At 46.8% G+C, this 26,200-nt stretch overlaps 1 protein-coding gene across 1 annotated transcript; it reads right to left on the reverse strand.

The window, feature by feature from the left end:
- Window positions 1-7,676: 7,676 nt before the first annotated feature.
- Window positions 7,677-17,166, reverse strand: DNAJC27 (DnaJ heat shock protein family (Hsp40) member C27). The gene is made up of 7 exons (XM_083432786.1): window positions 16,931-17,166; window positions 14,064-14,146; window positions 12,895-12,964; window positions 12,266-12,430; window positions 11,923-12,045; window positions 10,805-10,965; window positions 7,677-10,647 (listed from the first exon to the last, which is right to left on the reverse strand). The coding sequence occupies exons 1-7, from the start codon at window positions 17,006-17,008 to the stop codon at window positions 10,515-10,517; spliced, it is 813 nt and encodes a 270-aa protein (XP_083288912.1). The 5' UTR covers window positions 17,009-17,166; the 3' UTR covers window positions 7,677-10,514.
- Window positions 17,167-26,200: the final 9,034 nt, after the last annotated feature.

Raw genomic sequence — 26,200 nt, forward strand, 5'->3', positions numbered from 1 at the left:
TAATAAACAAAGAGCATTTGCTATTTTTATTAGCTTATAAAGTGTGTCTGGCTGGTTTTATACCACATTTAAATCACCGCAGCGATTGGGATACAGCGAAAGGTGTTGGCAAAGCAGTAGAGCGCAGACATTTGGTGGCAGCGGTTGAAAGGTGAATAAGCCATGGGAAATAAAAGCTGGTTTTCCTCACATGTCCAGAATAAAAGTGGGGCTGTCTCTCCACACCACGGTTTAGGATCAGGTACAAGAGAGCATTTATTAGGCCAAGCACTTTGTGGAAAAGGTGGCTTTGAGGAGGGGTTTGAAAGAAGTGATAGAGGTGGGATGTGCAAGGCAGTTCCAGGTATAAGGAGAAGAAAGAAAGGGATGTGTTTAAATAAAATAAAATCCTATCCTCCTAGTGGCCCACCAGAGGCTTGTGGCAGCAGATCGTCACCATGTTGGCTAGCCTTTAACTCCATTAATGGATGGTTGCCATCACTGCATAGCTGTCACAGATTTGAAAATAAGGGACCAGCAGCCTCAAAAATAAGGGATCAGCAGCCAAAATAAGGGATTTTCCAAGGGGCACAGGTATGTTCAACTTCTGAGCCCCTTCCAACCAAAGGCAGAAAGCCCAGCCAGCAGCCAAACGAAGCCTCAAGCGGTGGTTCCCACAGCGGAGCAACCCGGCAAAGGGGATGCAGCAAGGAAAACCACAGTCACCTCTCCGCTGGGAAGCGCTGAGCAAAGGCGAGTCCCCGGGCAACACGGCCGATTTGATCAGCACAAGGCATGCGAGCTCCATCCCCAGTCGTTCTTAGACTCCTTATTGGGTGAGCAATGCAGCCAAGCAACACAGCTGGAGCCTCCCTCCTCCCTGGCTGGCAGGGAGGGAGGGAGAGGAGCTGCTTCCTTTGAAACCCGGGAAATTTAAGGGACATCATCAATAAGGGACAGCAGCGGGACACGGCGCTGGGATAAGGGACTTTCCCGCCAAATAAGGGACGGTTGACAGCTATGGAAGGACGTGTGGATCCAGAATTGGCCTCCACAGTCACTTATGGACTCATTGTTAAAACTGTGTTTATGGAAGACAATCTTCCTCAGCTACAAGTGATTGCCAAAGAAGAAGAGAATCCTGAAATTGTAGAGCTAGAAGAGACAGCAAGAATCATCTATGCTTTTCACCTTGATTTTATACTTGATTATATTGAATTGCATTAGCCAGTTACACTCCAATTCACTCAGTTTGGGCAGGTCCTTTTGAAATATTTTGCAATCATCGGCGGTTCGAATTCCCGCGACGGGGTGAGCTCCCGTTGCTCTGTCCCAGCTCCTGCCAACTTAGCAGTTCGAAAGCACACCAGTGCAAGTAGATAAATAGGTACCGCTGCAGCGGGAAGGTAAACGGCATTTCCATGCACTCTGGCTTCCGTCACAGTGTTTTGTTGTGCCAGAAGCAGTTTAATCATGCTGGCCACAAGACCCGGAAAGCTGTCTGTGGACAAACCCTGGCTCCCTCGGTCTGAAAGCAAGATGAGCACCACACTCCATAGTCACCTTGGACTGGACTTAACCCTCCAGGGGTCCTTTACATTTTTACCCTCATGTGCTTACAGACCAAGCATGGCTGGTTATCAATAAGATACCTCAGTCAGTAGAACATGTAGGGCACGAGACTCTTAATCTCAGAGTTGTGGGTTCGAAGATTTCTGAATTGTAGGCGATTGGACTAAATTACTTTCCCTGGGGTCCGTCCCAACTCTACAATTTATGAGTCTATGATTTTCAGTAAACTGCTGTGAAATTCGTATTCATCATTTATGAATTTGCAGTTCCTTCCTCTGCATTCATTAATACACTTCTTCTCCTTGACTATATTTTGGGAATTCATACATTAGGAGTTATGTAACTCGTTTACGTAACTTTTGTCTGGTTTCTGGTGGGACCCAATTCACCATTCTATAGGAAACACAGATTTAAATTGTTCAAAGGGATTAAACAGCTGGACCTCTCAAACAGGGGGCAGATAAATAAACAAATCCAAAAGCCTACAAATGGCACGAGTTTGCAGTTTTTTAAGGGCTGTTGGACAAACCTAGACAGCATCTTAAAAAGCAGAGACATCACCTTGCCGACAAAGGTCCGTATAGTTAAAGCTATGGTTTTCCCAGTAGTGATGTATGGAAGTGAGAGCTGGACCATAAAGAAGGCTGATCGCAGAAGAATGGATGCTTTTGGATTATGGTGCTGGAGGAGACTCTTGAGAGTCCCATGGACTGCAAGAAGATCCAACCTCTCCATTCTGAAGGAAATCAGCCCTGAGTGCTCACTGGAAGGACAGATCCTGAAGCTGAGGCTCCAAGACTTTGGCCTCCTCATGAGAAGAGAAGACTCCCTGGAAAAGACCCTGATGTTGGGAAAGATGGAGGGCGCAAGGAGAAGGGGATGACAGAGAACGAGATGGTGGGACAGTGTTCTCGAAGCTACCAGCGTGAGTTTGACCAAACTGCGGGAGGCAGTGGAAGACAGGAGTGCCTGACGCGCTCTGGTCCATGGGGCTACGAAAAGTCAGACACGACTAAATGACTAAACAACAAAGGGCGGCTGGGAATCGAAAGTGTTGTATTTTAAAATTTTGTAACACTTAACCCACACTGGGACCTCAGGGCAAAGGGTGGGCAATTAAATAGTAACTCCTCTTTCTCTGTGAGGAATAAACTACAAAGCCCAGAATTCTTTGAGGGTGGAAATGTGCTTTGAGTGTGTTTTAAAGGTATAGTGCAGGGGACAATAAACTGCTGTTGTTGTTGCTGTTTTAAAGGTATAGTGCAGGGGTCAGCAACCTAAGGCCCATGGGTCAGAACCGGCCTGCGGAGGTCCTTTGACCGGCCCACAAGCTGCCCCCGAACTGAGCGCAGCACGGCATGGGGACTCACTTCTGCGGCGCCGAAAATCGTGTCTGCGCATGCGCGGGTGTTGAAAATCGCAGGTGCACGCGCAATCCAGCCCACAGAGGGTTCTCCGCGGGACCGATCCGGCCCAGGCAAGATAAACCTTGCTACCCCTGGTATAGCATGTACATAGCCTAATATTGTCACTGAATGGGGAAAGCACTGTGTAGAAAAAAGGTCTCTGTCAGCAAGGGGAATGCTGACAAGGAAGCAGGCCTATGCTGTATATTCTCCAAGCCCAATCCAGACACCTGCACAATAGCCTTTTCTTTAAGTTCTAACCTCAGCCCAACCCCGCCACCTATTTGCCCCCTGAAAGTATCGCTGGAGTAGAGACGGGGGGCATAATTTGGCTTCGGAAGATGTGCTGGCTCCAGGGCCTGTTCCAACTGCATGTTACAACGGAACTCTGCACACCTCCCTTTGAATTTTGCAAAAAGCGAAGTCTAGTGGATTAGTCTAAAAAGGGAGGCAGGAGCATCCTTTGAACAAAAAAAAAGTGCATGTAGATCAATAGGTACCACTCCAGCGGGAAGGTAAATGGTGTTTCCGTGCGCTGCTCTGGTTTGCCAGAAGCGGCTTAGTCATGCTGGCCACATGACCCAGAAGCTGTACGCCAGCTTCCTCGGCCAGTAAAGCGAGATGAGCGTCGCAACCCGAGTCGGCCACAAATGGACCTAACGGTCAGGGGTCCCTTTACCATTTTAATATACTCAGAATACATTTTTTAAGAGCTCTACTTTAAGCATGTGCCTATAGTGTCACCCAGTGGTCACTGAAGTAAAACTCAGGTGTCTTCTCCAGCAGAGTTTAACAGAAATGCCCATTACAGTGGTACCTCAAGTTAGATACGCTTCAGGTTACATACGCTTCAGGTTACATACTCCGCTAACCCAGAAATAGTGCTTCAGGTTAAGAACTTTGCTTCAGGTTGAGAACAGAAATTGTGCTCCAATGGCGCAGCAACAGCAGGAGGCCCCATTAGCTAAAGTGGTGCTTCAGATTAAGAACTGTTTCAGGTTAAGTACAGACCTCCGGAACGAAATAATAATAATAATAATAATAATAATAATAATAATAATAATAATAATGTTTTTTATTTATACCCCGCCCTCCCCAGCCAAGGCCGGGCTCAGAGCGGCTTACAAGCAATAAAAAAACCCAGATGAATGATTACAACTTAAAAACAAAAATAAAATACAACATTAAAATAATGGAACATTAAAATATTAAAATGTAGCCTCATCGCAGGAGGAGAAGGAAAAGAAAAAAGAAAGAGAGGGAGGGAACGAAGGAATAAAATTGGCTCCAAGCCAAAGGCCAGGCGGAACAACTCTGTCTTACAGGCCCTGCGTGGAGAAATCAGATCCCGCAGGGCCCTGGTCTCATGAGGCAGAGCGTTCCACCAGGCCGGAGCCAGTGTTGAAAAGGCCCTGCTCTGGCTGAGGCTAATCTGACTTCCTTAGGGCCCGGGACTACTAGGGTGTTGTTATTTATGGACCTTGAGGCTCTCCGTAGGGCATTCCGGGAGAGGCGGTCCCGTAGGTACGAGGGTCCTAGGCCGTGAAGGGCTTTAAAGGTCAAAAGCAGCACCTTGAACCTGACCCTGTACTCCACCAGGAGCCAGTGCAGCTGGAAAAGCACTGGGTGAATATGCTCCCATGGCAGAGACCCCGTGAGGAGCCTCGCTGCAGCATTCTGCACCCGCTGGAGTTTCTTGGACAGCTTCAAGGGCAGCCCCGCGTAGAGCGAATTACAGTAGTCAAGCCTAGAGATGACCGTCGCATGGATCATTGAATTAAGTACTTAACCCGAGGTACCACTGTACAAGAAAAACTTAGGTGTTCCAGCACAAAGAGAAGGCGACCAGCAGGGCAAGAGGGACATGGCTGTACTGTTTCCCAGGTGTCTGTGTTACACATGAAGTTGCCTTATCCTGGTCCATCTTGGTCAGTATTGTCCACACTGACTTGTTGCAACAGTTTGGTGTGTTTCTGGCAGAAGTCTTTCCCAGTCCTACCAGGAGATACCAGAGAATGAACCTTGTGCATGCAAAGTCAAAGCTCAAAAACCGAGCTGCAGAATGGGAAATAAAGGGGTGCGAGAACAATGCAGAAACATGCTCCCCAGTCACGTTGGGGCTTATCTATTGTCAGGGTTTATCCCTCTTTTTCGGTTGGGGCAGAGCTTAGGCTTGACCTGAGTAATAATAATAACAATAATTTGTATACTGTCCTTCATCCCGCTTGGACTACTGCAATGCGCTCTACCTGGGGCTACCTTTGAAGGTGACTCGGAAACTACAAGTAATCCAGAATGCGGCAGCCAGACTGGTGACTGGGAGCAGCCGCCGAGACCATATAACACTGGTCCTGGAAGACCTACACTGGCTCCCAGTACGTTTCCGAGCAACATTCAAAGTGTTGGTGCTGACCTTGAAAGCCCTAAACTGCCTCAAAGGCCCAGTATACCAGAAGGAGCATCTCCACCCCCATCGTTCTGCCCAGACACTGAGGTCCAGCGCCGAGGGCCTTCTGGCGGTTCCCTCATTGCGAGAAGCAAAGCTACAGGGAACCAGGCAGAGGGCCTTCTCGGTAGTGGCGCCCGCCCTGTGGAACGCCCTCCCACCAGATGTCAAAGTGATAAATAACTACCTGACATTTAGAAGACATTTAGAAGGCAGCCCTGTTCAGGGAAGTTTTTAATCTGTGATATTTTACTGTATTTTTTGTTTCTATGGAAGCCGCCCAGAGTGGCTGGGGAAACCCAGCCAGATGGGTGGGGTACAAATAATAAATAAATTATTATTAATTATTATTATTATTATTATTATTATTATTATTATTATTATTATTATTATTATTATCCAAAGGTCACAGGGCAGTTCACAACATAAAAATACAAAGCAATAACAATGAATACAAAATAAAACTGAAACAAGCCAATAACCCCCTCCCACAAACATGTTTAAAAGGCCACAGACTGTTAATCAGCCAAAGGCCGAGTTAAAGAGGGAACTTTTTGTGTAAGGACGGAGCCAGGCAATCCTCTCTGGGGAAAGCGTTGCACAAGCAAGGGAGCCACTGCAGAAAAGGCCCGTTCTCATGCTGCCACTCTTTGGGAAGAGGCACGTGAAGAAGGGTAATTGCATGATCCAGGCTGCTTCATATGAGAGGTGATCCTTGAGGTAATGCAGTCCTGAGCCGCATTAGGCTTTATAGGTCAAAAGCAGCCCTTTGAATTGGGCCCAGAAACTAACTGGCAGCCAATGTAGTCGGGCTGGAATCAATGTCATATGCTCAAACGGTCTAGTGGCGCTCACCCTATGGAACGCCCTCCCACCAGATGTCACAGGAAAAAACAACTACCAAACTTTTAGGATATATCTGAAGGCAGCCCTGTTTAGGGAAGCTTTTAATATTTGAAGGACTATTGTATTTTAATATGTTGTCGGAAGCCGCCCAGAGTGGCTGGGAAAACCCAGCCAGATGGGCAGGATAGATAGATAGATAGATAGATAGATAGATAGGTAGATAGATAGATAGATAACCCCAGTGAGCAACCTGGCCACCAAATTCTGCACTAACTGAAGCATCTTCAGTAATCTACCAGATTAAGGTAAAGGTACCCCTGCCCGAACGGGCCAGTCGTGTCCGACTCTAGGGTTGTGCGCCCATCTCACTTAAGAGGCCGGGGGCCAGCGCTGTCTGGAGACACTTCCGGGTCACATGGCCAGCGTGACATCGCTGCCCTGGCGAGCCAGAACCGCACACGGAAACGCCGTTTACCTTCCCGCTAGTAAGCGGTCCCTATTTATCTACTTGCACCCGGGAGTGCTTTCGAACTGCTAGGTTGGCAGGCGCTGGGACCAAACAACGGGAGCGCACCCCGCCGCGGGGATTCGAACCGCCGACCTTTCGACTGGCAAGCCCTAGGCGCTGAGGCTTTTACCCACAGCGCCACCCGCGTCCCATCTACCAGATTACCAAAGCATAAAAAAAAGACAACAGAAGTTAGGCTATAAATGGCTATACATGGACCCCCGTCTCTCTCCTGGCTGAGGTCATCATACAGGTTGAGCAAGACAGTTTTTGTGCCAAACTGGGCCTAAACCCTGATCGAAATGGATTTAGAAAATCAGTTTCCTCCAAGAGTGCCTGGATCTGGTCCATGACCACTCACTCAAGAACCTCGTTCAAGAAGGGGAGATTTGTCAACTGACCGGTAGTTACGTTTTCTCAGTCCAGGTGGGTTTCTTAAGAGTGGTCTTACCACTGCCTCTTTCAAGCGCTCAGGGACCACCCCCTCTCACAAGGAGGCATTAATCGCCTCCCTGGTCCAGCCAGCTGTCTCCTTCCTGCTAGTTTTTATCAGCCAAGAGGGACAAGGGTCCAGTGTGCAAGCGGTTGCCCTGAAAGAACCAAACACCTTGTCCATATCCTCGAGCCTTACTAACTGAAACTTAGTACAAGTAAAACAGAGAGGCACACGAATAAAGCTCGGGGATGTCGTGCCCAGCAACACAGCCACTCATGAATTAGGGCTGAGGTAGAGGTTGAATCTGCAAATGTCTAATGTCTAAATCCAACCAGAGCAATTTACCGAACTGGACTGGCTCAAAAGCACTTCACCAAACCCCAATCAAGCTGCTTTTGTAACCCTTCCATCATTCTAGAAAAGTATACAAGGGTCTCAAAAAGGCAGTAATGCACATGTGCGATAACAAAAGCATCAAGTAAGTGTGTTTTAAATCCAATTTAATTTTGTAAAAAAATAATACATAAACTTCAAAAGAAGAAACGTTTTCTATGCAAGAACATGCAGGTGTCTGGCGTTCCAACATCTTCAGTCAGCTCACAGTAAGCTGATCCACACCTTCAGATGTATGGTGAGAGAGGTTGAGTGTAAGTAAATACCAAATAAATACAGTGCATTCAAATCCATTTATCACACAAGGCAGGCCGAGAATGGGGTGGGTGGAGAGTAGGAACTGTTTCTGAAAAACAGAAAATGCTTTGAAAGAGATCCCTGCCTTTATGGCTTGGAGTTTAAGTCACCCTGCATTTACCTTTTTCCACTTTCAGAAGAAAAGCCTGCGCTGGGAGGGAATTTTACAGAGAAATCGGTCACAAGGTCATGATCTCTGGAAGGTTCTTGGGCAGATGCAAAGAGGGAGAACACATTTGCTCCATGTCCCAGGCTTATTCCATTTCCCTGCTCATCGAAAGAGGCTGCGCAAGTGAGGATTCAACAGAGATCATGCAAAGTTGAACTATACAAGCACCCCAAAAATGCCTTCACTAGCAAACAGGGTACCTCCCATATGCCCCGCTTAGCATGCCAGGATCACATCAAAATTACAGGAAGCTGCTGCCCATTCTCGGGGGCAGGATCTGACCCGGATAAATCACAGTGGCAATATTGTGTGCTCTGATCTCTTCATGTTGCACTCTGGTTCTGATAGGACAGCATTTTGTCATCTTAGCAGAACAGTTTTGTTACAGAGCAAGACCTCCCAAAAAAGCCTTTCCTTGTGACAGGACAGCTGCTTGCAGCTTCAACAGCCTTTTTAAATGAAAACGTAAAGGCTCTGCACCCAAAAAGAAGGGGTGGGGAATGATGGTGCAAGAATGAAACCAAAGGCGTAAAAAAAAAAAAAAAAAAAATCTGCATTAGTAGAAAGGAGAAAAAAGAAAAATTCACATTAGGAAAGATTATGTTGGATTTCCCCCACCTCCACCCTGGTTTAGTTTCATGCCTGACCTGAAGTAGAAATAAGAGAGTAGCCAGTATAGATCTACAGCCTCCTAAAATACAAAGGTACCCTTTTTTTCTGTGGGGCAGCCCTGCACTTACAGCAGACTGATAAGGGTAAGGGACATAGCTCTTGGTAGAACACTTGCTTGGCATGCAGAAGGATTGCAGGTTCAATCCGTGGCATTTCTAGGTAGTGAAGGGAATGCCCCTTGTCTGAAACCCTGGAGAGCAGCTGCTACTGAGTGTGGCCAATACTGAGCTGGCTGGGCCAAGAGTCTGACTCAGTACAAGGGAGCTTCCTGTGGTTTGCACAGCCATCTTTGTCAGGGAGCGCACCAACTGCTGAGGGAGCCAGGAGGGCTTGCAGTACCTTCCACATGAAGAAAAGCCTGCCCTGGAGATGGGAGTTCACAAGGTCAAAAGCTCAACAGGAGAACAAAATGGCAGGGGGAATGAAGTCAGTCACGCAACACCGTGGGCAGAAAACAAAGGCAGGAAAGTGCAATCGCAAGGGTATACAGCAAAACCTTAAGTTCACAGGGAATTTATATCACAAGGCATTTACAACGGTTGTTAAGACTGAGCTTCACGGGCAACTGGAGGGGAAGAAACTACTGTGGGGTTCATACAAGTCTGCAAGCTGAAAACCATTGCCCAAGGCTTAAAGTGCACATGTGAATCAATATATATCTATACAAACATTGCAGGGGAGGGCATCATTTTTGGCTGAGGGTGTGTGTGCAAATCTCTCCCTCCATTATCTGATCAAAAGCTAAACAGTTTGCACTGAAGGCAGGCAAGAAATGCCAAGCGGTACAGTCCTGCAGTTCTCGCTCACCTCCAACTCTGACCCAAAGGTAATCCATGTGAAAGCTTCCTTTTCCCATGGTTGACACTCCAGGAAGCAGAGCTGTAGAGAGAGAATCTCAGAGTCTTCCCCAGTTGGAACATTTTGGTGCTCCCTGGATAATTTTCTGAAAAGTGGCCTTGTGACAGCTGTAGGTGCAAATGTCACTTTATGAGCAGTCAGGCAAAGGGATGCAAAAGATGGAAACCACAGAGCCTCAGAATGAATCCTGCTATCCCCTGTCCATCACAAGCACATTTTCCAGTTAATCTTCCCTGCCAGACAAACCCACTGCCTTAGGAGACTGGAAGAAGGGAAATGAAAAGAGGCCACGAGCAAAAGGGGAGGATCCTATCTCCACCCTCTTTGCTCCTCCACTTCCAGTTATGTTTTTGAGGTGTTCTAGATAGCATAGATGGGGCAGCCCACCTCCTCAGCCACTCCTCCTTGTGCTCCGGTCTGAATGCCTATATGCTATGTGAGGTGACCACCTTATACAGCTATGACCACGGGAAAGGGAGCACAGGCAACCATAGCTCACTTATTGAGGACCATTCGAAAGGAACAGGACACATTGCCAGGCATAGGGTGAGGAGGAGAAAAGGCTGGACTTAAAAGCACCAAGTTTGGGATAACAAAGTACAGAGGAGCAGCTCTTTAAACAAAGAATAAATATTTTTTAGAGTCAACTCAATCAAAAGCCAGCTTCCCTGCAGAGGAAAGGACAGCTACGGATGCATTCAGATGGATTTGGCAATCCACCACAGATGGACGAGCTGGTTGCAACAGTGCAGGAGACAGTTCTGGATGGCTGAGGTGCATGAGGGGGAAACTGTCTGTAGTGGTTCCCTCTGGTTCTTGCTCCTGCCATCCTTGCTCAAAGGCAACGCTTGAGGTCTCTCATTTGGACAGGAGAAGGGCAGCCCTCTCAAAAGGGATCAGTTGTCCTCGGGAGAAGCTGCTTCCTCCCTTTCTCACTTGATGTTTTTAAGCAAGGCAGTCCGCGCATTGACCACAGCTTTGAAGGCGTCCTCGCTGCCAGGAGCCATGCACTTGTCCGGGTGGAGCAGCACCGCCAGCTTCCGATAGGCCTTGTTCACCTCATCCCTGGAGGGCAAGACAGGCATCCATTAAGAGAGGTCACCGCAAGCACAAGCCTAATAAGCTCCCAAAGGTATAGCTTCGCCCAAGGGCCCCTTCCCATTCTCTGTCTGCCAAATTTCCCCTTGCTGGCTTCTAAACCAGCAGGGATTGCCTCCATTACCTGGTGGCCCCTGGCTTGACGCCCAGCATGTCCCAGCTGTCCTTGCTGCTGCGGATTCTTCGGATGGTGTCTGCTTGCTCCTTGGTGAAACTGACGCTCATGCTGGCCATGGGCCGCTTTCCCCCATTGTCGCACAAATCAACGATGGCAGAGTAGAAAGTCTACAAGCACACAGAAGGAACAGGTAGCAAAGTTTTATATGTGCCCGTAGCTCGACAATCCCTATTTCATTAATGGGACCAAACCTCAGGTCCTTCTGCTACCTCATGTCAAGAAACTTGAGAAAGGGAGAACATCTATAGATTTTGTGGGGAACATCAAGACTCTTAAACCTACCACCTGCCACCACCTCATCTCCACTGCTGCTTCTTCCTCAGCCAGTTCCTTTTTTATCTGAAGGTGTCAGAAGAGCCACTGCATGGCTCTCTGGGAGTTGCAGTGACCTTCAGGCCATTCTTTGGGGTTTTCAGTTCCCCCACATCAATGGCCACTTAGCCACCCCACAGTCAAAAGGGGTTGTCTTCACCTATAATCTGCCAGACCACTGTTCCTTGTCTCTCTTGACCCCAAACCCACAAGGCCTCCCACAGTCAGCAGGGCCAGTCTCTTGTACTACTAGCTCCTATTGTTCTACTTATTTAAAAGTGAAGGGCTGCTCCCGTGAAAGTCATTAAAAACAGATGACAACAAAATGGCATTCAAGCAATTAAGTCATTCCCTGCATTTTAACATGGGACAGGGAAAATATATCTGAGAGAAGGAAAGTGGGTGTGTAGGGTGTGAATCCCCAGAGAAGGAAAATTGCAGAAGCAGCTCTAAAAATGAAAAAGTGGTGATGTGCTCAGCAGGTGCATTGTGAGCAGACTCAGAGAAACGTGGAGCTGGAAGAGACCCTGAGGGTCATTTAGCTCAACCCCCTGCAATGCGGGAATAAGCCAAACAAATTGTTTGGGGCATACAACTTCACCTTCAAGGGTAACTCTCTTGATATAATTCTTTTACAAAATGTTATTTATTTCATTTGTTGCATTTATTGGAAACCTTACAGAGCACAGACCATTGAGAGCCAAGGAAAAGGGGTGGATGAGGGCTTCTAGGTTTGACATAGTTGGTTTTACCTGGAACATCTCGTTGATTCCTTCTCCAGTCTGAGCAGAAGTCTCAAAATAAAGGAAGCCTCTGCTCTCTGCCCACAGCCGCCCCTCACTTTCGTCCACAGAACGGTGCTTGGTACAATCAACCTGAAACACAAGTGGGTGGGGGGAAGCATGATCCTGGCTCAATGCTACTGACCTAGCCTCCATGACTTTACCTAACCTTTTTAAAATTCCAGTAATTCACACTGCTAAAGTCTTCAAACTACATACTGTTCTCTGATTTGTGATTGGGGGCAGCCTCTGCAAGAGCCCAGGGTTACAAGCAAGATTTTCTACACCTTAATCTCTTCTTGGGAATGGTTACCTTGTTGGCACAAACTACAAAGACAATATTCTCCATGTTTCCATGTGGTCCAAGTTCCTGCTTCATCTCAGCGAGCCACGAGTCGAGGGCATCAAATGACTCCTTCAGCCCAACATCATACACCAGGATTACGCCCTGCGTGTCCTTGTAAAACTCATTGCGTACCTAACAGAGCACAGAAACAAACAACTGGATATTTTGGACCAAGAGGGTGCTACAGGAAAGAGAATGGCTTGGAATGTCTGGATCAATTTCCCTTTACACACGTGCCACTTTTCAGTTGATCTGACATCATCTGTGCGGGCAGAAAAGCGCTGCTGCTGGATTGACCAGCAATCTTAGCAGATTAACTGCATCAGGACAGGCCATTATGGCTATGTACAAATTCACTACTTTTTAGCTCTCATATAGTTACTAAGATTTAAAATAGATATCCTACAGTTACAATGACAGTAAGCCAAAATGCCCAATCTATAAATGTTAAATGCAAATTAGTCAAAGCCCTCCAGCTCATGTGAGGGTATGAAGTGGGCCACAATTTTCACCATGGAGCAATTTAGCTTGCCAGGACCAGAAGTCTATGGATTTATGTCCTAAACTAATGGCCAGAAAGCTACCACCTCGCTTACCTCATAGAAGAAGGGGTGTCCAGCCATGTCAAAAATATTCACTTTGATTTCCCGATCCCGAACCTGCACTCTGAAAGAAAGAGGAACACAGCCATAAGATGCAAGTGCAACACACTCCAGAGACCCTTCGTTCTCAGACCAAGTTCAACTTTTCTACGACACGGGTATTAGGCAAGCATCACAACACAACTGTTGAACACAGATAAATTGTGGCGTGATCATTTAGGGCTCAGTAAAAAGCTTCTGGGCTAATCTGCAAATAAAAATTGTAACTGGATAAATGATCAGTGAAGGCTGACCCACAGGCATCCAGATTACGTACAGGCGATGACCATTTTAGGCATGCCCAATTGACGTGCAGTCACCGACGCGTGGGTCCGTTAGGACCAAGAAGAGGGCAGAATGGGGGCGGAAAAGAATGGGGCAGGGTGCAGTTATGTGCACTCCACCAACATGTGCAGGGAGCAGGAATGGAACCTCCGTGCAAAATGCTTGCCGCCTGTACTCTGCTTTCAATGAGGATTTTACTAGCTAATAAGGGATTGATAGGGATGCGGGTGGCGCTATGGGTTAAACCACAGAGCCTAGGACTTGCCATCAGAAAGTTGGCGGTTCGAATCCCCGTGACGGGGTGAGCCCCCGTTGCTCAGTCCCTGCTCCTGCCAACCTAGCAGTTTGAAAGCACGTCAAAGTGCAAGTAGATAAATAGGTACCGCTCCGGCGGGAAGGTAAATGGCGTTTCCATACGCTGCTCTGGTTCGCCAGAAGCGGCTTAGTCATGCTGGCCACATGACCCGGAAGCTGTACGCCGGCTCCCTCGGCCAATAAAGCGAGATGAGCGCCGCAACCCCAGAGTCGGCCACGACTGGACCTAATGGTCAGGGGTCCCTTTACCTTTAAGGGATTGATCAGAGATGTAAAATCTCCTCCACTGGGATGTGCCCCACTTGTATGCAAAATATAGCACAAAATGCGATGCCCACAAGCACCTGTAGTTTCCCAGTGGTAATTTCCATTAATATCATAGCAACAAAATGCTGAATTATTGAAGTAAGTGAAAAATCGAAGCATAATTTCCCATCTTTCTGTTTCACACACACAATGCCGTGGTTCTTAGTTTCAGGAGCTGCTGTGTCAAGTGTTCTCTATTGTGAAAGCAGGCTACTCACTTGGTGACACCATAATCGATGCCAATTGTTGCGAGGTACTTGGGCACAAACCTCTTCTCACAGTATCGCTTTATAATGCAGCTCTAAAATGCAAAAGAATGGAGATTGTTACCCAATTGGCTGAGCTGTCTGTTCAACCCACTATATTTCGTATTTCGCCGGGTTAAGTGCAAAGCACGTCTTTTAAGAACACATATCTGTATGTGTATGTGCATGACTGGCAAATCTGATTCAATATAAGCTATTTTAAATTTTGTTTTCAACTTAAAAAGCAAAAGGGCAGTTGAAACAACCACACTTCAGTTTGATTAAACCAAGAAGCTTCTAATTAACCATAGTTTCCTATTTCATCTGAACCAGTAAACTGTGGTTAATTATAAGCTTCCAAAGGGAAGAGCAAAGAGGCTGAGCAGGCAAAAAGTCTGTGCATATCTTGCTTTAGTAAGTCAAGATATGGTTTAGAATATATGTTTTCTATTTTAAAACGCCTACAATTTACATCTTCCTAAAAACTGAGAAGGTAAGTTCCCAAGTTATTACTGTTTAAACATGCTGCAATCACTCTATATTAACTTAATAGGCAAAACAAAAACAAGAAACAGGTGTCTGCCCCTGAAATTATCAACAACAACAATGGAAGCAAAACTTCCCAAACTCCTCAAACATCAGTGTTTGTAGAGGGAAAATGGGTGACCTATTATACTTCTACTGTTTGTGGATGAAATCCAATGAATTCCCCTTCCCCAGCGGCACTCAACCAAAACCAACTCAAAGAGGATTTGGTGGCCCTGTAATTATTTTCAAATGAAATGAGAAAAGATAACGATATGTGTGTGTCCTGGTTGGATAAAACAGTCCTCCACACGCACCTAACCAACCTCGCAGGGTTATTGTGGGCGTGGGCGGTAATCAGAACCACGTTATGCTGCCTTAGTTGAGTCCCTCGGAGTCAGCAGATTGTTACGGAAATTATGGGGGGGGGGCACATCTCTAAAGTTGTTAAATGTTACAAATATTATGCATAAATGTATCCTTTCGACTTGACTGCTCAGGAAGTTACCTAGCTTTAAAAATCATATAAAATCAACTCCTTTCCCAGTTTCCTTCATTCCACCGCCAAGGTTGATTGCTTCATTGGCCAAGGACTTGGAAACCACTCGGTTTCCCCATAATCCCTCAAGCGGGAGGCCACGTACTCACAGGAAGGTACTCATAGGTGTCAATCGCTGAGCAAAGGCACTCCTCCGGACATGCCCAGGTGGCAGACTATGCAAACCAAAGTTCTATTGTCCCTTTGTAGCAGGTGCTTCAAAGAACAAGTAGATAAATAGGTACCACTCTGGTGGGAAGGTAAACGGCGTTTCCATGCGCTGCTCTGGTTCACCAAAAGCGGCTTAGTCATGCTGGCCACATGACCCGGAAGCTGTACGCCAGCTCCCTCGGCCAATAAAGCGAGATGAGTGCCGCAACCCCAGAGTCAGCCACGACTGGACCTAATGGTCAGGGGTCCCTTTACCTTTAGTAGGTGCTTAGAATGTACTTCCCAATACATATCCTGTATCCACCTGTTGCCCCAACACATTCCTCCTATATTAATAATGTATAACCCTCCCCTTTTCTGATGTACCAATGATGTAGTGATGATGCTTAATGAACTGTATGCTGGGATAAGATAGAAACTTTTAAAAGACCTTGTCACCCCATCCTCGGGGTTCAAAATTCCTCTTTGAATTTTGTGCAATAAACTTTGGTCTACAGCTACAGTGGTACCTCAGGTTAAGTACTTAATTCGTTCCGGAGCTCCGTCCTTAACCTGAAGCACCACTTTAGCTAATGGGGCCCCCTGCTGCTGCCGCGCTGCTGGAGCACAATTTCTGTTCTCATCCTGAAGCAAAGTTCTTAACCCGAGGTACTATTTTTGGGTTAGCGGAGTCTGTAACCTGAAGGGTATGTAACCCGAGGTTCCACTGTATTTGCTCCAGTTGTTGGCTGGACTCCTTCCTTTATTCTGCAGGGACCCGCGGGCTCTGCCCGACCAGCTGGGTGATTGAGTAGCCTCACACCTAGATTTTTCCGTAACAATATAAACATTACCATATATATATATATATATATTTATGTGTATATTTGAGTTATATTTGCATGTGTGTGTGTGTATATATATATATCTATATATCTATATATATATCTACACACCTACAGTGGTACCTCGGGTTAAGTATTTAATTCGTTCCAGGGGTCCGTACTTAACCTGAAACTGTTCTTAACCTGAAGCACCACATTAGCTAATGGGGCCTCCTGCTGCCGCCGCGCCGCTGCTGCATGATTTCTGTTCTCATCCTAAAACAAAGTTCTTAACCTGAAGCACTATTTCTGGGTTAGCGGAGTCTGTAACCTGAAGCGTCTGTAACCTGAAGCGTCTGTAACCTGAGGTACCACTGTGTGTGTGTGTGTGTGTGTGTGTGTGTATATATACACACACACACACACACATACACGCACAATATACCAGGCACCCCCAAACTCGGCCCTCTAGATGTTTTGGACTACAATTCCCTTCATCCCTGACCACTGGTCCTGTTAGCTAGGGATGATGGGAGTTGTAGTCCCAAAACACCTGGGGGGCGGAGTTTGGGGAAGCCTGCAATATACATATATGCAAATGTAACTCAACAGATAAGGATTGCTCCTGTCCTCCCAGAAGCCTTTGCGCTTGGCCAAAGAATCAGCGCCCCATCCCACGCTAACGCCCAACTGCCATAACGGCCAAAAAGGCAGGGGGGGCGGCTGACTGGTTGCGCGCCTTGTCACTCCCCGCCCCGCGAGCCAATAGGACGCCTCCCTCCCCGCCCCCTCCTTCCTCTTACCTTGCCCACCTCCGCGTTGCCCATGGAGATGACTTTGATCCTCAGCGCCTTCCGCGGCTCTTTCCGCTTCGCCTCCATCTCTCGAAGGGCGCGGGCTGGATTCGCCGGGGCTCAAGAGGGCCCCTCGCCGGCCCGGGCGCCCGCCTCCTCCGCCGCCGCCTCGCTCCCCATGGCCCGCTTGACGACAGCGGCGACGCGGCTGCTTAGGACCCGGGCGACGCCTCGCGAGATTTCCCTGCGAGAGCAGGCCGAGAAGCCGCCGCGCCACGCGAGAGCTGGGAAATCTCGCGAGAATGAACCAAAGTGGCTTCCCGCCTCTTCTCCTCAGTCTTGTCGATTCTGAGGAGAAGGCAGGCGCGCTTAGGGCTGCTCTGCAGGGCTACGTTTGGAAGCTTTGTCCCTTTTCTTATTATTGATTGATTTATAGTCCTATTGTTTTATACAGTTCTTCACCTGAAGTTCACAGGGCAGTTCATATAAAATTACAAAATGAGAACACAAAATACATAATAAAAACAGAAGCAGACTGATAACCCCCCCTCCCGCCTTCACACACATTTAAAATGATGCCTGGTTGAATATATTAATAAAAATAATAATAATATTTTTTTTTTTATACCCCGCCCATCTGGCTGGGCTTACCCAGCCACTCTGGGTGGCTTCCAACAAAATATTAAAATACAGTAATGCATCAAACATTAAACGCTTCCCTAAAAGAGGCACCTATATAATAATAATTAATAATAGCTTTATTATTTGCACGCCACCCATCTCACTGGGTTGCCACCTGCTCTAGGGGGTTTCCAGCATATACAGAAACACAATAAAACATTACAAGCTTCCCTATACAGGGCTGCCTTCAGATGTCTTCTAAAAGTTGTCTAGTTCTTTATTTCCTTGACATCTGTAGGGAGCGGGTGCCACCACCAAGAAGGTCCTCTGCCGGATTCCCTGTAATCTCACTTCCGCCAGAAGGCCCTCGGAGCTGGACCTCGGTGTCCAGGCTGGATGACCGCGATGGAGATACTCCTTCAGGAGTATAATGTATAATGAAAGTGTTTTGTGAATGTAGTTTTATTGGTCATTTAATGCTGTTCACTAAATAAATCCCCCCCGCCCCCCGCTTAATGTTTGTGGTTAAGATGGTTTCCTTTTGCTCTTTTGCAAACAAAGTATAATAAATGCATTAGCAGGTTTTTAAGTACTGTTAGACGAACACCCAAAGGGACACCTTCAAAAGTTGGCAGCCCTGGCCTACAATATCACATACTGTCCAACATTTCTCTGAAAATAGGGGCATCCTATTCCATAATAATAGTTTTATTATTTATTTATTTATTTATACCCCACCCAGCAGACATTTAAAAACTTCCCTATACAGGGCTGCCTTCTGATGTCTTCTGAAGGTTGTATAGTTACTTAACTCCTTGGCTCGGGTGTCGCATAACTCCATACCGTCCAACATTTTTCCAATTAAAATAGGGACATCCTAAGGAAAAGCAGGACATTCCGAGACGAAATCAGAAACCGGGACAGCTTCTGTAAATCCAAGACTGTCCCTGGAAAGTAAAAGGATACTTTGAGGATCTGACATCAGGCATACTTGCCTAAGGATACAACCTTGCAGTAGCTTTCTATATTATAATCCAGTTAATCAGATGATTGAGGTGTTCTCCTTAGGTATACAGTATATACCTATGGTAGGGGCAGCAAGGAGTGGGGTGGTTTGTGGCCAGAAGGAAATTAAATGTAGAAATGCACAGACGATAGCTATTCACACAGACACACTTATGCTTGATACCACAGACATCTTGGCATTGGTAAGCCAATTAAACATGCAGTGCAATAAAAAAAGCAACACCATTAGTCCTGATCAGTGCTGATTTTTGCCATGAACGCCTCCCTTGTTCTCTTATAATGGCAATGGCACTTTCCTGAGAGGTGCCAGGACCGAGTTTCGGTGAGTCCTGACTAAAAAAAAGCCCTTGATGGATGTGCAATTCAGCAGTTTCATGTTGCCGCCTTTGTTCCAACATGGCTACTGTAAAATCAGAATGCAAAGTGGAATTTGACTCACTTTGACTCAGAGTAGACCCACTGAAATTAATCGACCTAAACATAAGTACCAATTTTGTGATTTGGCCATATCTCCACTGTTATCTGTAGTACAATAGTACTTATATTGCCATATTTTATTTTATAAATTGCTTGCTGGTCATTGACCGTATTAAAGATATTTGATTTGAATCGACCTAACTTAGTCCTGATCATTATTTTCTATGGACCTACCTTGAGTAAACTTAAATGCTACCCAAAGTCTTTATCCCTAATCCTAAACGTGATAACTTGGAAGCCAGTCAGATTTGAAGCTGTGAAGCACATGATAGGAACCAAAAATTGTTCGTGTTATGTACTGAAGTTCTCACCCTGGGCCAGCAGGGGGATACTGTAGATAGTTTTCACTCAGGTCCACGTATGCAAATAAGGGATTCAAAGTGACGTTTAGTGATTGGATAGTTACAGAAAGTGGTTACTGTTGCGTTGTAGTGGAGCCCTATATAAGCAGGCTGGCTAAACCCTTCACTTCAGTTCTGTTCTGGCCTGTGAATAAACAAGAGCTGTTTGAAGAATCGCTGTGTCGTCTGATATGTTCACCCATGACTTAACAGTTAGCAGCAATAACAACATCTAATTAATGCAAAATGCAGTTTACATAGCATGGTTACAAACTGAAATCAAAAACTGCGGCAGGCGGCAGAACGGACGACTCCACAAGGTCTCCATTTCAATCCCAGGCTTTTAGATCTGCCTGGTTAAATGGCATGAAATATAATGCAATGAATGAACAAGCAGTGAGTTATGGAGTTCTTTTCATTAAAAAAACCCCCAACCTTACAGATGTCCTTTGTTGTCTCCCCCGAAACCCCCGCTCATCCCATCCCAGTTATATTTATAATGGTTACAAATGGCTTTGGTTGGTAGATGTCAGATAAGCCCTGTACATCTGAAGAATGCACTGATGTTTTAAATTAAATCAGGGCAATGAGCCTCTCTTTAATTCTTGCACGTCTGCAAGGTATGCTTGGGAATATTTAAGTGTCCCCTTTTCCTGCTGTAATGTGAAGGATCGACTTGATGCCTTGAATTTTCTCGCAGCACTGAGACACAGCAGGGCCGTTTATTAATAGTCAGCCAGGTGCTTTGTGTAACGTCCACCTGGATTTAGGGGCAAACAGGACGTTTGATGAAAAACAGGGTCTTCTGAAATGGGGTGGTTGATTAGAGCAGGGGCTGACCAGAGCAAAGGCATGCGTGGGGATGCTCACATAGTGCACATCCGGAAACCGGATGCCATTTCAGGTGGGAGCTGAGCGCATAAGGAAGTTTGCAAATCATCTTGATAGTTGTTCTCTAACACTGCCCAGATGGAGCCATTAAAACTGGCCAGAGTCAATGCGAATACTCATGAGTATATTGCATCTTTAATCCATAGCTGCACTGAATTGCACCTCTAATGGTGCTATTGTCCAATTTATTTTAATTTTGGACTATTGATTGTCATGTGCTTTATTGCTGCAACCCACCCTGGGGTCCAGGGGAAAATAGCGTTGATATGAGGTCACGTTCCGGGGCCGGATTTAGGTTTGATGAGGCCCGAAGCTACTGAAGGTAATGGGGCCCCTTATATGTCCAGCTGTCCTTTGTCAACAACAAATTGTCACTGTTTTATGTGTTGAATATATGCTATATGGTAATTGATGGACCTAATAGGTATCTAAAGCCATTTGCACATACAGTGGTATCTCGGATTACATACGCTTCAGGTTACACACTCCGCTAACCCAGAAATAGTGCTTCAGGTTAAGAACTTTGCTTCAGGATAAGAACAGAAATCGGGTTCTGGCGGCACGGCAGCGGCAGGAGGCCCCATTAGCTAAAGTGGTGCTTCAGGTTAAGAACAGTTTCAGGTTAAGAACAGACCTCCAGAACGAATTAAGTCCTTAAGCCGAGGTACCACTGTAACAAAATATGTATTTTATCAACGTACATCCAGGTGTGCTTTTTGCTTTAATTTTTTTTTGGGGGGGGGGCCCAAGAGAGTGGGGCCCTAAGCTATAGCTTGTTTAGCTTATATGTAAATCCGGCACTGTCAAGTTCTAGGCTTGAGAGATGAAATAAAAACTTGACAGATTGCTGGGTCCAGATGCCATCCACCCAAGAGGTCTCAAAGAATTCAAATGTGAGCCGCAAGGACTCTCTAGCTCTCTTCTGCCATTTCTGGGTTTGAATAGAATTTAATTGAACAAAAAATTGAGAAAGATGGAAAGGATTTGCTGAAATAGCTAATTGAACTAGAATACAAAAAAGGGAGGTGTGAGGAGGTCGATGAAACTAGTAAATGAAAGGTAAAGATTTGGAATATTGGATGTGGTTTTTTTTTAAATTGTTTTTCTTGTTGTTATTTCTGTTTTTTCTTCTTATTTTTGATGTATTGCTTGTTAATTTTTTATTGTTTTTTGTCTTTTTTCCCCTTTCTTTCCTTACTTTTTCTTTTTCTGTAACTATTAAACTTTTAATAAATATTATTTTAAAAAAATGAATAGAATTTAATTATTTCGATTGTGCATAGCTGGGGTGGGGGGGTTCCTGCATTTAAAAGTTCTAACAGCCCAAATCACCACGCCATACTGCTGCTTGCTTTTGTGACCTTAAAACTCTACTGGGGGGGGGGGTTCTCTCTTTCGCTAGAGACGGTGGTGTAGCGTGGGGCGGCAGCGGAGGGGGGACTGTGGCCCCAGGTGCAAAATTATGAGGGACCACAACCAGGTGCCCCCATGCAGGCACCAGCTTCGGTGGGTTTCCCCACCCTGGCGCAGCACATCCCTGCTTGGCTCCGCTGAGGAGGGCATTCTGGTGGTGTCAGCGGCTTGCCTGCCCTGGGCCCCAGCAACCCCTAATACGCCACTGACTAGAGACTGACTTTAGCCCCGTCCTTTGGATCTAAGGATCCAACCAACTCTTTTACAGATCACCTGTGAGAGGTCATTAATATCTAATTTCTCCCTCACGCACAAACAAATGAAAGCTCAATAAAGACCAGACATAGCCTCAACTCTATGCAAGCTTTGTGCAAGAAAATCAGGATGAACGCTCAATAAGCTTACTTGGAGGAGGCTTTCAAGCTCAACAGCGCAATTCTGAAGGAACTTGTATGTGGTTGGCTATTAAATGCCTAATAAATTCAGGAAATAACCTCACATTAATCCAGGTCTTCCCTTTCAAATCAGATATTTGGAAACCTGTTGCGTGTTAACTATGGCTTGTGCCAGTACACAAAAAGGCCTGGAAACGATGCCTTATGAGGAACAGCTAAGGGAGGTGGGCATGTTTAGCCTGGAGAAGAGGAGGTTAAGGGGTGATATGATAGCCATGTTCAAATATATAAAAAGATGTCACATAGAGGAGGGAGAAAGGTTGTTTTCTGCTGCTCCAGAGAAGCGGACACGGAGCAATGGATCCAAACTACAAGAAAGAAGATTCCACCTAAACATTAGGAAGAACTTCCTGACAGTAAGAGCTGTTCGACAGTGGAATTTGCTGCCAAGGAGTGTGGTGGAGTCTCCTTCTTTGGAGGTCTTTAAGCAGAGGCTTGACAACCATATGTCAGGAGTGCTCTGATGGGGTTCCTGCTTGGCAGGGGGTTGGACTCGATGGCCCTTGTGGTCTCTTCCAACTCTATGATTCTATGAAAAAGTGTGACATCACTAAGTCTTTGGATAGAGAAACTTGAATCTGGAGAGGGATCACATGCACCCATGGTTAGCTCCCAATTATCAAACCATGGTTTGCAAGGAGCCAGCTTCATTATCTGTGCTCCCACAGCATTTTGGGTTTATTTTAAATTGTCCCAAAGCTGAGTTTCCTAGATCAAAGCAAAACCCAAACTGGGACATTTGCAAACTAAAGTTTGTAACAGGGCTAGTTCTGGATATGGAATTGGAGAGAAAGTAAAAGTTCAGAAAATAGATTTCCACCTGCTGGAACGCACCTCCTGCAAATGAATGTAAGAGGACCCCACAGTACAGAGTGGGCAGATGAGCCAATTTGACAGCACATACTTATTTTGGCAATAGATTTGTCAGAGGAAAGACCGAAGGTGATACAGGAGCCTGCAAGGGATGGTGGAGGGAGAAAGAGAAAGAGATTTACGCCAGAAATCAATTAGTGGCGTAGTCTGCATTTCACTTAAGAGCCTTTTCCGCGTCATCGCTCTTGCAAGAAGCCAGAACAAGAGACCTCCCGCCAAGAATTCGCCGTTGCTGGCAGAGTTCACACATTCAAGCCCTGTGATCAATACACAATTAGAGGCCCCAGGGGTTACGCCACCTTTAAATATCTTCTTTTCTTGTCTGGTGAAATAAAAATAGCTTTTCAAAACCGTCATATTCGGCTGCAAGAACAGAAGGGCGAAATTCCTTTGGGGTGGGCCATTAAAAATTTCCCTGCTGGGTCAAGCCAAAGGTCCATCGAACTCATCCAGCTGTCTCCAGCCACCAGTCTGTAAACTTGTGGGTCAGTGCTAGAGATTGACTAAGGCAAGAGAAGATCAATGAGTCAGAGGCAATAGATGTGGTCACCAGTGGAGATTGGTCCAGGCCCCACTTGTCCGTTTTCCTATTCCTACGTCCCAGCGTTGCACAGCAGAGCAGAAGATGTGGACCAAACTAGCATTGTTTCCCCAGTAACTGTCAGGGAACTGCCATCGGAGCTGGAGGCGAAGAGAAGGCTCCAGAGGGATGCCGGAGAGGGTCCCAGCAGGGAGAGAGGCAGCCCATCCGCTGGGGAAGGAAATCAGTGTAACATCAGTGGAGAAGGGGGGCAGATGGGGGAATCGGAGAGGTGGCTCCAGGACTCCTCGCCGGAGACCAGCGGAGAGAGCATGGGTACTCCGCTGCCCACACCCACTTTGCGCAGAAGACTTCCGCGCAGGGAGAGTAGGAGAAGACTGGGCGTCAAACAGCTTTTATGCTGGAAGAGGTTCAAGAAACGCCCACTGACGGATTCTGCCAGTGACTGAGGCAGCCACGAAACTTGAGGCTGTCCAGGCAGAAAGGGTTCAAGCAGGTAACCTAGCCAGGAGTGGCGGCAACTTACGCACGAGCAACCCCTAGAACCATTACAGTAACTTTCCCCATCTTGGTGCCCTACGGAGGATTTGGATGGCAACTCCCATCAGCACAAATTGTGTTCCAAAATATGTGGAGGGCACCGGATCCTTTGCCTCAGGCATCATCTGAACCAAGTCTGGGGCCTGATCCTGAAGAGTCCCAGTCTGCACAGGTTCCCAAGCTGGGCCGAGTCAGGGGCCTGAGCCTGCCCTGGCTCCAGATGCGGGGACGACCTCGTTGCCTCCAGCTGGGCCATCGCTTACAGCTGCTCCACTACCGGTTGGGTCAGGGGAGGCTGAGGCAGCCCCTGGGTCTAGTAACCCACCCACGTCTCCTGAGCTGCAGAGACTAAGGTCTGAGAGAAGGAGAGACCTGAGTACTCGCAGGACTCTGCCTTGGCCCTGTCGGACTGACTCCCAGCAGAACCTTTGGATTCTGGACCAGTCCTGGACTGCGTTTGCCCCCGGGCCCAGCACACAAGCACTAGAACCAGTGGCGTAGAGTGGGGGGTGCAGGGGGGCCGGCCGCACCGGGTGCAACATCTGGGGGGGGGCGCGCTCGCACTCGCAGCTCTCTGCCCGAGTGCTAAAATCCACGGGTTAGGGGGCGCAAATTACTTGCCTTGCCCCGGGTGCTGACAACCCACGCTACGCCACTGACTAGAACTCATCAACATCCAACGAAGTTGGATGTGGGAAGAGTCCACACAGGGAGAAGAATCGGAATGGAACTTGTTCGCCCCAGAGGCAGAGATGGCCACCAACTCGGATGTCAGTAAAAGAGGACTGAGCAAACTCATGGAGAAAGAGAAGGTGACCAATGTCTACTAGCTGTGATGGCTCATTGCTGCCTCCCCAGTTGGAGGGACACAAGAGCCCTTCTAGAGTCCTTTGCAAGTTCTCCATCGGTCGGAGAAAATAACAGAGGCCAACCAGAGAATATTGAGAAGCAAAGCAGCTCATAAGCTTGATCTTCATTGAACTGTTGCAATAGGGTGCTCCCCTCACACGCAGGAGGGAGGAGGACCCAGAACAAAGGTGTGTCCACCCTTATATAGACATTTTAAATTGCCCACCTTGGAGTCCAAGACCACCCCCAGAAACATCCAGCCTACATCACAGAAGGGGTGTAGCTCAAGACCACCACCCCAGACACATCATATCTACATAACAGAAGAGGTGGTCTACAACAGAAATCTGAGTGCGTTGTTTACCTCCTGTCTGGCAGGTTACCTGTTAATGCTTACTTGATGGGATACCCTGTGGAGCCTGGCCAGTCTTTTGTAATGACAAATACTTAGTTCCTGAGCCAGGTCACAGGCTCACCCTCTTCATACACAGACATACCCTTAAGACAGGATTTGTGAAGGAAAAGACAATGGGGAGGCTCCCCCACCTCCTCCCTCCTTGCAGAGAAAACATTTGAGAATGGTTTCAAGGCGGTCCTCCTGTGCTGCTCCAGACATGTGGTCCACACATCTATGTATGCGCTTGGTTGGTACATTTATGTGTATATATATATATATATATATACATATGTGTCTGTGTGTGTGTATATATATATATATATATGCAGGTTTTGGTGTCCTCGGGTGTCTTCCCGTGTAAAAGTTGGGGTGTCTAGGCGACGTTTCGACGAGGTCTCACTCGTCATCTTCAGGCTGGTGCTTTCGGCTTCTTGTTACTGGAACAGAGCAGGATCTCAGTGTTTGAGTTCCTATAAATACTGTTGAGGAGGTGTGGTGTATAGCCTCCAATGTTCTGGGCAGAGAGGAGGTTCCCAGGCTAGTGTGCCTTTTCTTCTTTTGTTCCTTAATTACTTGAGGGATATCTTGAGTGATTTCTTGAGTGATTTCCTGAATCACACTTAGGTGGGTCATTAGGTGTGGATTAGTTGCTAAAGCCTTCGTGTCTTGAACTCTTGAACTTTGTGAAGAGTTTTTCTGAGAAGATGGCTGTACTGCACTTGGTTGTGCTCTGGCTTGGCTTCGTGTATAGGGGCGAGCTGTGGTTTTGTGGCCTGTGCCAGCCAGATCTGTGTAGGGATTGCAGGGGGGTGCAGCATCCGGAGGTGCCACCCTGGTTTGGCTACTGGATGGTGT

Source organism: Podarcis tiliguerta, assembly GCF_965153285.1.
Source record: "Podarcis tiliguerta genome assembly, chromosome: 3".
NCBI lineage: Eukaryota > Metazoa > Chordata > Lepidosauria > Squamata > Lacertidae > Podarcis > Podarcis tiliguerta.

Coding starts and splice junctions, on each gene's coding strand:
- DNAJC27 (XM_083432786.1), bottom strand. CDS start 17,008: ATGGAGGCGAAGCGGAAAGAGCCGCGGAAGGCGCTGAGGATCAAAGTC. Junction 14,147..16,930: donor GCAACGCGGAGGTGGGCAAG/GTAAGAGGAAGG, acceptor TTTGCATTTTAG/AGCTGCATTATAAAGCGATA. Junction 12,965..14,063: donor ATCGATTATGGTGTCACCAA/GTGAGTAGCCTG, acceptor TCTTTCTTTCAG/AGTGCAGGTTCGGGATCGGG.